Here is an 11,258-nt window from a genome sequence, read left to right on the forward strand (position 1 = left end):
TCAATAGCATCATTGACAGTCATCACGTAGTCATATTTGGGATTCTTTTTACCAGAATGCAGAACATTGCACTTTGAAACATTAAAAAATAATTTCCATTTATTTGTCCAATCCTGACTCAGTGTATGTCTTTTTGCACGACTGAACTGTTTGTTGCTTTATTGTACAGCTTTGTATCATCCGCAAATATCTTCACTATACCACTAACCACATCTGGTAAGTCATTTATAAACACTGTAAATAGAACCGGCCCCAAAACGCTGCCCTGTGGAATTCCGCTGAGAACTGCTGCTTGGTTCGACGTTGCCTGTCCAACTCATACCCTCTGGGACCGGCCACTCAGGAATGACCGAATCCAGGAAAGGACGCTGGAACTAAGCCCATACGAAGCAAGCTTTAGGAGTAATCTCTCATGCGGCACAGTATCGAAAGCCTTCTTAAAGTCACAGTAAATAATATCTATGGCTTCACCTTCATCAACAAATTGTGTGAGGTCTTCCATGACCTCTATGAGTTGAGTGACACAAGAACGTCTTTTTCTAAAACCATGCTGACAGTCAGCATATAAATTATTGTCTGTGAGATAAGACACTATAGAATCCCGAACAAGAGACTCCAATACCTTGCATGTTACACAGGTTAAGCTTACTGGTCTGTAGTTACCTGGTTCTGACTTGGTACCCTTTTTGAAAATAGCGGTTACCTCCGCTGTTTTCCAATCACCTGGTATGTATATTTCCAGATTCCAAAGATTTGTTGAACAGCAAGCATAATGGGATAGATAGTTCATCACACAACTCCTTAAGTACCTTTGATGGGATTAGATCAGGCCCTTGGGCTTTATTTTCATCCAACTCTTTCAGTTTCTTTTTAACTGCTAAGGGTGTCACTCTTATCTCAGATAAGGATGCCCCATCTGAATAGCAGCCTTCCGTCATAGTCGGGATGTCTGACACGTCCTCGCGTGTAAAAAGGCTAGAAAAATACTCATTTAAGGTTTCTGCCTTACCCATATCGTCAACCACAAAAGAACCATCCACCTTTTTCAAAGTGCTTATACCTGTAGAAGTCTTCATTCTCTCCTGGACGTACTTCCAAAACATCTTAGGGTTTATCTTCCCTTCTTTTGCAATCTGTTTTTCGTATTCCTGATCAGCTGTATTTAGTGTATACAGATTTGACCGGTCATTTTCATTAAGTTTTGCCTGTCCTCGCCACCGAGGAACACGTGACCATAAGTGTTAGAGAGAGAGGTCAAATCAAATCAAATATTATTTTACGAGGGTTGAGAGAGGGACAGAGATCGAGAGATAGATCGACAGAGAGAGGTCAAATCAAATCTTATTTTACGAGGGTTGAGAGAGAGAGAGAGATCGAGAGACACGTACAGAGCAAAAGAGAGAGAGAGAGTTATAATTGCAGTCAGCTGATGAGTGGAAAAAAAGGCAAGATACATTTAAAGGCACACGCAGCTTCAGGTAAACCATCAGTTTCTGCGTGACTTTCTGGTCACAGACACTGTCAGGCTTTTACACACAGTACAAACACCCTTTCGTTTAAACACTCGCCGCTTGAGAACATCCTTGGTGCCCTCCATAAAGAGCGAGCATTATTCAAAGAATTTATTTTTGATTGGCCAGCCGGATTGTATAGTACCACAATCAGTTTTGGCGCAAGAACTTACTTTTAAAATCTAAATAATAAATTGACAGCTTGTATCACTAACATTCTTAAATCATAAAAGATTAATTTTGTTTTCATCAAGACAAGATCAGTACAACTCGAAGTTTTGAAAGTTTGAAAAAAAGGGAGCCCGGAAGCATGCCTCGCAAGGTCGTGTTTCCGCAAGCAGACACATTTTCTGCATATCGCTTGCTGCTTTGAAGCCAACCTCCGCCAATAAGTTTGTGTGACTCGCAGCCGTTTGTTGCATTTTAGATTCAGAGGTACACAATAACGTGCTATTGCAGATACAGCGAGTCGCATGGAAATCACAAACTGACGACTAAATTGTAAAAAAAGGAAAGTGGATCACATGGGTTCACGATGGCTCAGGGGTAAAATAAACCATTATAAAATAGCCATTCAAACAAACTGTGTCATGTAATGCTATTAAATGCTATTGCAATTGTGTGAATGTGTTCTATGTGCATAAGTGTGCAAACACCCATTTCAGTCTATGAACCCACGAAATGTTTTGATGGTGTAATGTATGATGAGATGATGCTTAGCTTTCAAGCCTTCTTCAGTAATCATATAACACAAATTTAAAGCACCCGTTCTTATTTGTGGAAAATTGCATGCACTCATTCAATCATAGGCTAGTGTGCAAATATCAAAAGCAGAACGGAAACAACTGTTAACTGCTTCATTATCAGCAGGTGGTTTACATAATACACTTAATTGAGACAGTGTTGGAAAGAACCCATATGACAAGCTCACACACAGACACACAGACACACTATAACAAAACACCAGAGCAAAACTGACACTGCAAATTATTATTTAACATGAAAACGTGAATATATCTTGGTTTCATTTTCAAACGCTTTCACACCTGGGCTTTAATTTGCATAAAGGCAAACATTCAGTGACAAGGAAAATCCAGAGTACCTGTTCAGTTACAGCCAAGACTACATGTACTTGACTGGTAATAAACCTGTTATAATTTTATCTGAGAAAACTTTAACCATTTCACCGTGCTTCGTGGGTCGTAGACGATCAACCCAGAGCCTCACAAAATCGTCTTTATCTCTGAAACTATTTGGAGTTTTCCATTGAATCTGCAATAACCATGCGACCATCCCATTGCCCAACTTTAAAAAAATAATCTTTGTAAACAAACAAATAAATGATGACATAATTTGAACTACACAGTCCGGAAGATGTGGGTCGTGGACGTAAGGAATTGTACGCTGTTTATCCTTATTCAGATGGTGTGGGTCGTGTACGACCCATACTCTGCAAAGAGGCGGCAAAATGTTTATCCTTTTGCGATGGCGTGGGTCATGTACGACCCATACTTTTTACGTTGAATCCTTCTTTGGAAAGTATGGGTCGTACACGACCCACATCATCCGGACTGTGTAGTCCAAAGCGTGATCCGGTGAAGGTTAAATACAGACATTCAAAGCTGTATCTCTGTATATCTTATTTGTGTTATAGTTCCATTTTAGACAGGTCTTCCACTTTCGTCCTTTGACATTAGTGGTGTTTATTTAAATACAGTTAAACACCCTTTTATCCCCCCCCCCCACACACACACACACACACATTCAGACTCCCCACTGTTAATACCCTGTTGTCTCTGATTTACAAGAGACCCGGCAGTAACACAGATGCAGAGCTGGCATTGTTTGCATATCCTGTCAACACAACCAACCTTTTTTATCAGACCTATACATTTTTTAACAGCTGTATTTGTTGATGTTGATGTCAACAGTTAGACAGAGTTCATTGCCGTGCTTTATGCTTGAGGGCAAAGAGGGTAATAAGTTTTAAGTAAATAAGTTAGTGGGAAGGTACAAAAAAAGTAAATAAGCAAAGAATTAAAAACAAAATGGATGCAGATAATAAAGTGGGCAGAAAAATGGAACTGTCATAAATGTTTTATTCTTTAATTACATTTCTTGTCATGTGGATCAAAATAAACAAGTTTTCATAACAGACTTGGTGAAAGTTATAGCCTCTTCAACGCAAAGGCAAAACAACCATTGTGTTCTATCAACAACAACAAAAAACAACAAACTTATACAGATGTCGCCACTAGCTGTCACAGTTGTACAAAGCAAGTACAAAGGTGGACACTTGGATAAATAACAAAACTGGACACTTGGATTTACGCGATTACAAATGTACAATCCTGAGTTTAAACCTGACCAGCACAGAAGTAACAGAGACATTAACATCTTTCTTTCTTTATTTGGTGTTCAACGTCGTTTTCAACCGTTCAAGGTTATATCGCGACGGGGAAAGGGGGGGATGGGATAGAGCCACTTGTTAATTGTTTCTTGTTCACAAAAGCACTAATAAAAAAAATTGGTCCAGGGGCTTGCAACGTAGTACAATATATGACCTTACTGGGAGAATGCAAGTTTCCAGTACAAAGGACTTAACATTTCTTACATACTGCTTGACTAAAATCTTTACAAACATTGACTATATTCTATACAAGAAACACTTAACAAGGGTAAAAGGAGAAACAGAATCCGTTAGTCGCCTCTTACGACATGCTGGGGAGCATCGGGTAAATTCTTCCCCCTAACCCGCGGGGGGTGACATTAACTTTCTTTCTTTCTTTCTTTCTTTATTTGGTGTTTAACGTCGTTTTCAACCATTCAAGGTTATATCGCGACGAGGTGACATTAACATCAGCAGCACAATTTCATAGACATCCCTCAAAAGATACTGTAGTAATCTGCCTATAGGAGTCACACCTTTTTGTTTTATTCACCTTTGGCTGAAGTGATGCATCAGCCAGAAAGAAAACCCTTGAAAATGATCAGTAGCTTCCAAGGGAAAATATTAAAGTGGCGAATAATGAGGTGAAGAGAAGAATGGAGATTTTTACTGTCAAAGAACTGCTTTTCTGTTGCATGCAAATAGTTTGCATGTATCAATTCGTCACTGGAAAAAAGGTAAGTGTGAACTAAGATTAAGAAGCACCAAAACGTTACAGAGATGTTGGAAAGTCTCCCTCTTTCACCTTCGCCCGACTTCGTTATTGACTACACGCGGAAGACATCGTGGGGCCGTACGGCCCCATACTTCTCAAAGAAGGGAAAACATGCATACCCCTCCGCAGAAATCGTGGGGCCGTGCGGCCCCATACTTCTCAAAGGGAAAGCGGCATGCATACCCCTCCGCAGACTTCGTGGTGCCATGCGGCCCCATTCTCTAAACAGAATATATGACTTTTGGTTTCTCTTTAGCTAGTGTTTTCTTAATTAGTTTTCAATGAAATGTAATGATCTATTAGGACATAACAGATGTTTAGGTGGTTAAGGCATTTCCAAAAGCTCATTAAAAAATTTGGAATCGTTCCAGAAATATTTGCACACGGCCCCACGATGTCGGGCGAAGGTTAACACACACACACGCATAAACGCACGTACACACACAAATGAATGCACACTCAAAGTTTATCTTTCAAGATAAAAATTGTGAAGAAATGCATGGAAAAATCTTGTGCCTAGAAATCATACAAGCAAATACCCCAAATGAATTTGCAGACTATGAGTTATAACCCTCTAGGTAGGAGTCTCTTCACAAACAGGACAAAAACAAAGGAAGCAGAAAAAGCTGTGCAAGATCATGAAATTAATCAAGACTTTCTTTTGTCTCCTTCTGAGTCTGTTACAAAGCAGTTTATTACTGTCAAAGCATACAGACAAAATGAACGTGCAGAAAGCCCAACGCAGCCATGCACTCCCTCATCTGTTTGCTCTCATATCATCACACGCATTCTAGCAAGCATTTCCTCATACATACAGACGATTTCCACAAGATGTACATGTCTTTCATTAGGCAATGGAAAAAATCATAAAATGTCATTTTACATACAAAAGGCCAAAAATAACGTTTTTTTTATTGTTCATTCCTGTATCAAAGCACACAACTCTACACAGCAATCGCCAACACAGCTCATTAGTTCTCAATCAGTTCTCACAACAACACACACACGCATGTACACACACACGCATGGATACACACACACACACACACACACACACACACACACACACACACACACCCATTCATGCATGCACTCATGACACTGACACACTCAGTTCCTAGTAAAACAAAGTCTCAGAAGAATTATCTCTTGGCATACGCTTGTATATAATCTCTCACTTTGATCTTGAATGCTTCCTGAAGAAAAAAGTAAAAACATAATCAGATATGCAGCATTTCTTGGAGCTAATGATTATGAAGTGAAAGATTGAATCAGACTTGCATAAATGTTCAACTTTCACAATCACGCAGTTTACAGCTTTATACATCTTAAGATATCTTCCTTCTTGTGTGCACCATGTTGTTCAATCATTTATAGATAATATATCAATGGTCCAGGCTTTTACTTGGAATAAAAATACCCTTTCACCTGTTCACATACCAAAACTGTTCAGCCAGGCATCCTTTTGTGCAGTGGGAATTTTTGGCTGAATCAATTTTGCAACAGACACCTCATGATCATATTACGACAAATTCAAATCTACAACAACAGTTTAGCAAAACATTCCCTCTCGGGACACACAGCAGCTGCAAGGCTGTAGATTTTTGGAATGTTCCCAAGTGAAAGGATACTCTGATTCCTTGTAAAAGCCTGAACAGATCTGTGTTGGCATACCTGATCATTTCTGCGAGATGGAAGGATAATCTCTAAGGCTAAACAGAATTTTATTTGAACAAACATCCACATATTGTGCTGGTACTATCAGTATCACTGGCTAAAAAGGATCAGAACTGAAATCGGTTGATGTTTAGTGGCAAAACAACCTGAAACCTAGCTATTTATGGAGTTACATGTACATGATTTTCAGATGACTGGGTTTTCCTCTGATAAAATGCTTGCATGAGTGCAGGGTGTAACATGTCAACTCAACACAGAGGCCATTTTGTCTTTGCATTTATCACATAAACCATCACTGGCTCTAAAACATGATATAACCAGTTACGAGTTTACTAAATCATTGTTAGAAAAACCTGCTCCTGCATTATGGTTTGATATACAACCACTGTAAGATCAGCTCTAAACATTCATATTCTTCAGGCATGCAGTCACAAAAACACTTTATTGGTTGATGATCATTCCTATTTGAGTCCATGGAGTAAAATCAGTACAAAAGGGAGTGTTTTCTAATTAACTTCAGAGACTTCTCCTCTTTGCCAATCTTTTCTTTCTCTTGTCATTTCTTTTGTATCTCCATTTTTCACCCGTAGAAGAGAATAAAACAGAGTCAATGTCCCTCTGGCAGAAAAACATAAATAAGCCAAGGTACAAGAAATTACTAAGTAATAAAAATTGACTGACATGGAGATACAGGGAGAGAGAGAGTTGAGATAGAGAGAGAGAAAGAGTGTGAGATAGAGAGAGAGAGAGGGGGGGGGGGGGGGAGAGAGAGCGAGACTGTGTGCATGTGTGTGCCACTGTGTGTGTGTGAAAAAGTACAAGTTTTCTCTTTTGTGCGTAACTGTAAGAGAAAAGAGTGTGAATTTTCTTACCCTATCTCTTGCATAGTGTTCAGCAGCTTCCACATTCAAAGGATCCTCGAAATTCAAAAGATCCTGTAAAGAATCAAAACAAAATGTGAGACACTAAATTAGTCTGAATTATAACCAGCAAAAGACAACAAAAAAATCAAGTAAAAACACTTGAAACACACACACACACACACACACATGTACACAGAAATACAACAAACAAGTAAACAAACAAAAGAACAGCACACACAAAAGGCATAACTTCAAAACTTTGAGTCTTCAGTTTTGTTACACCTGTCAAAAGTGTCATCCATACATAAAATATATAGATTTCAGCACACAAGTTATGTAGTCCTTGCTGCTTAGTGCATGGTGAAAATCGGTTCCAAACACCAACCCGACAAAAGTATGAAAATCAAATACGCAATTTAAATAAAACAAGAACAAAAAAACACCCAAACATGACAAGCTGAGACATGCAGAACTCAACAAAAACTGACTTACAGAAAACAAAGAGTTTAGTCCCCAAAGAACATCTTTTAACCGCCGTGTGGGAGCCCAGCCAAGTCCGTCATACGAATTTTGTCGTAACAAGCTGAGACAGATCTCTCCATTCTCTGTAATGTTGGGGTGCCATATCTTTGTCAGACATCGAGCTTTGGGAGGCTGCAAACAAGAAGAAAAACATCAAAAACTGCATGTTGTGCACATCTATAAACATCTTTCTTTCTTTCTTTATTTGGTGTTTAACGTCGTTTTCAACCGTTCAAGGTATCTATAAACATCAAAATCTCATCTGTTACTTAACGGTATACAAGTATAACTACACATTTTTTAAAACAGCTCTAACCAGATACCTACCAAAAACATAAGGGTTCCTCTTATAAAAACTGGTCTCTCAAAGTCTTTGTGGACTGAGCTATTAGCCAAAATATGCACAACAACACAGCCACCTGTCAAACAAAATATCAACTTGTAAGGGGCCAGTTCAGTTGATCCTGTAAATGTCATGTCCAGTATTTTCGAATTTCAGTAGGAAGAAGGCCACATTGCAAACCCCGCATTACCATAAACCAAAAATAAAGTCTACCATAAACCAAAAATAAAGTCGATACTTACAACAATATTGTAGTCATCTGGAACATCAATCTCAAACTTAAATCGGCCTCCCTGCCAATAGCCTTCATCAGGGCTGATATAGAGACAGAAGTGATGCAAAACGCTTGGGTCATCAAACTGCACCCTGCAGGTTCGAGGCATGTTCTCTTCCATTTCTTGAACCTCTGAAAGTGAAAGAGGACCAAATAAAATATTCAGTAATGTTAGCAAAGTAAGACAGATCTGGCAAATAGTTAAAATACGCAGCATAATCCATGTGCAAGCAAATGTGATATTTCAGTCAATGACCTGCTGACTAAATCTCTGATGTACTCTGTTCAAAGAATAACTCCCATCTTTTCAAACAAAATATAACTAACATAAAATAAACTTTTAAAAGAGTCTTAAAATACAGGAGTAAGGTGACAACCCCCCGTCATTCGTCATGTACCCTTTTCTATCTGAACAACAGTCTCTCTCTATCAGTTTCTCTTCTAAATTTAAACATTGTTTATTATATACATGTACTAAACTTTATATAATTTCACCTTTCACCAGAAGTTTGTCTCTGATGGAAATCCTGCGTGACTCAGGTTCTGGCTCTTTCTTAGGGCCAGCTTGCTGCTTCAACTTTTTGGATAATGTTATCATGGTTCTGAAATTGAGAAAACTACATATTTGAATTCTAATTTCTTCATCAGGATTTGGCGCAAGAATAAAATTAAAAAAATGTGTTAAAACATACGCGAAAATCAAAGCCCCACAAGTAGCAAAACACAAGAACAATATATCAACAAACACAAGTCCAATTTCTTTTCCAGTGACAAGGCCGCTAAAATCAGGGTAGGAAGGTTGGTAATTTTTATACATGTATATAATTATATATAAATATTACTTTATTAGAATAGAAATTTAGAATGAGACTGCCGCTAAAAATGGCAAAATGTGCTCTCAATCGCTTGTTAATTACTTTCGAAGTGCAGTTAAAAATAGAAATAACGCCAAGAGCATGTTAATATATTTTTAGTTAAGGCTTTTCATTGGCCGGAACTTGTGCCAGTTGTGTCTCCTACTCGTAGTATGTTGAAGATGGGTAGCTTCCCTTCTGTCGTCTGCAAATGGAGATTTTTTCTATTCTTTTTTGAAGGTTTGAGTAATTCAGGAGGAAAAACTATGGTCGGTTGAGGATCTGGGAACTCTTAATCTACTTTTTGTGTGCATAATATCAAACAAGCCAGGTTTTCGCAAGAAACACAAAATTACAATGGGGCAGCATCTCTGCCGGACTGCTTATGAATATAATACAAGTGTGATAATTATTAACTTGACAGGACACGATTTGGCAACAACAACACAAAGGCAAGCTTTTATCTCTTTCACGCACTGTGGAAGAGTTGCATCCCTGACACTGACAGTGACAGTGAAGCAAACAATAACAATTAACATGCTGGTGAGGTGGAAAACAAAAACACGCAAGTTTTCCACTCTGATTTGCTTGTTATGCAGTGTCCGCTCAATATAATACCCTTTTCTGTCAAAATATGCACATCGAAGTTCTTGATTCATTGCAGCATTGATCGCTCAGACCTATGCATGCATCATTACATGGTGCACTGACAACGAATTTTGTTTTTGCTTGAGGTTACACTGCATTATAAATGCGACCGCGTGGAATCTCATTCATTAATAATATTGCGATCGCTTTTTTTCCCTCCTAGAAGTGGGATACTGTTTGCTTCACTGTGAGGGGGGCACTTTTCCACAGTGCATTGAAATCCTGACAGTTATTTCCGAACAGTGTCTGTTGATAGCACGTACCACAGCTGTACGTACAACTACAAAAATAAATACTACAATTTCTGCCTGGAAAAATTTCAGAAACTTGCATCCAGACTTTCTCACTTGCTTGTCTCGCTTAGAGCATCCTACTTCGCCTTGCAGGGATCTATAAAATAAACACAGAGCAGGACTAGTAACTTGAGTAAGGTTATTGGGCCATGTCCCCCTCAGAAGTTACCCAGATGCTTTCCTGGCAAAATTGTATAGGCATAGATAAAAATGTCCACCAAAATACCCGTGTGACTTGGAATAATAGGCCGTGAAAAGTAGGATATGCGCCAAAATGGCTGCGATCTGCTGGCCGATGTGAATGCGTGATTGGTGATGTATAATTGTGTAAAAAAAATTCCATCTCACACGGCATAAATAAATCCCTGCGCCTTGAATCCATATGTTGAAATATGCGCGCGATAACAAGCTGCATAAAATAAAATAAATAAATAAATAATAAATAAAGATGCTTCATCATTCATGTGCTTCTGGTCAAACTTAAAATTGAGGTCCACCAAAAACAGGTGAAAGACCTTTACAATTTTTTTTAGAAATACCTCTGCTTTTGGGCATTGCTATAGGTCTGCCAGAGTGTTTCTTTTATGAACACTGCACGAGTTTCATCTAATCTAGTGCCTTCTGAATCCGAGTTCTCATTCATTGTCAATGCCAATGGGTTCAGTACACAAAACACCATTCTTTGAGAGTAGGTTTCGCGGTTGATGTGACCAGCAGATGAGGAAGGACGTCGGTTTTTGCTTTTGTGTCATTTAGCCTACATGATCACAAATATGATGGTTCACATAATTAAAGTAGATTAAGAACATCACATTACTTACCAAGGACCCACTGTCTAAAAGTAAAAGAGACGGAAATCATCGTCTGGTCGCTCACAACGTCACAAACTACCCCATGCGGACATTTCTTTTCGCTATGTTCAACTCAGATTTGAGATGAAGTCAGGAAAGGATCAAACACAATTTTGTAATTAAAAGTTTTGAAGGTATTGATTTTTTCTCTCGGTTAGTACCACGAAGGGTTATTATTGTTGTAGAAATATAAAAACCAAAAGTATCTAAAAAGATAAATTTACTAAAACAACAAGCATCACTCAAGACAGCCAGATT

The 11,258-nt window shown here is 38.6% G+C and overlaps 1 protein-coding gene across 1 annotated transcript; it reads right to left on the minus strand.

The window, feature by feature from the left end:
• Window positions 1–2,481: 2,481 nt before the first annotated feature.
• LOC138959645 (NEDD8-conjugating enzyme UBE2F-like) lies at window positions 2,482–11,167 on the minus strand. The gene is made up of 6 exons (XM_070331212.1): window positions 10,971–11,167; window positions 8,850–8,956; window positions 8,323–8,486; window positions 7,708–7,869; window positions 7,225–7,287; window positions 2,482–5,871 (listed from the first exon to the last, which is right to left on the minus strand). The coding sequence occupies exons 2-6, from the start codon at window positions 8,950–8,952 to the stop codon at window positions 5,818–5,820; spliced, it is 546 nt and encodes a 181-aa protein (XP_070187313.1). The 5' UTR covers window positions 8,953–8,956; window positions 10,971–11,167; the 3' UTR covers window positions 2,482–5,817.
• Between the last annotated feature and the right edge of the window lie 91 nt (window positions 11,168–11,258).

The sequence above is a fragment of the Littorina saxatilis genome, linkage group LG2, assembly GCF_037325665.1.
Source record: "Littorina saxatilis isolate snail1 linkage group LG2, US_GU_Lsax_2.0, whole genome shotgun sequence".
NCBI lineage: Eukaryota > Metazoa > Mollusca > Gastropoda > Littorinimorpha > Littorinidae > Littorina > Littorina saxatilis.

Excerpts from the sequence above, each read along its gene's own strand:
- LOC138959645 (XM_070331212.1), bottom strand. The coding sequence starts at position 8,952 with ATGATAACATTATCCAAAAAGTTGAAGCAGCAAGCTGGCCCTAAGAAA. Across the intron at positions 8,487-8,849 it reads AGACAAACTTCTGGTGAAAG|AGGTTCAAGAAATGGAAGAG; the intron begins GTGAAATTATAT and ends TTTCACTTTCAG. Across the intron at positions 7,870-8,322 it reads CAGATGACTACAATATTGTT|CCTCCCAAAGCTCGATGTCT; the intron begins GTAAGTATCGAC and ends TCTTGTTTGCAG.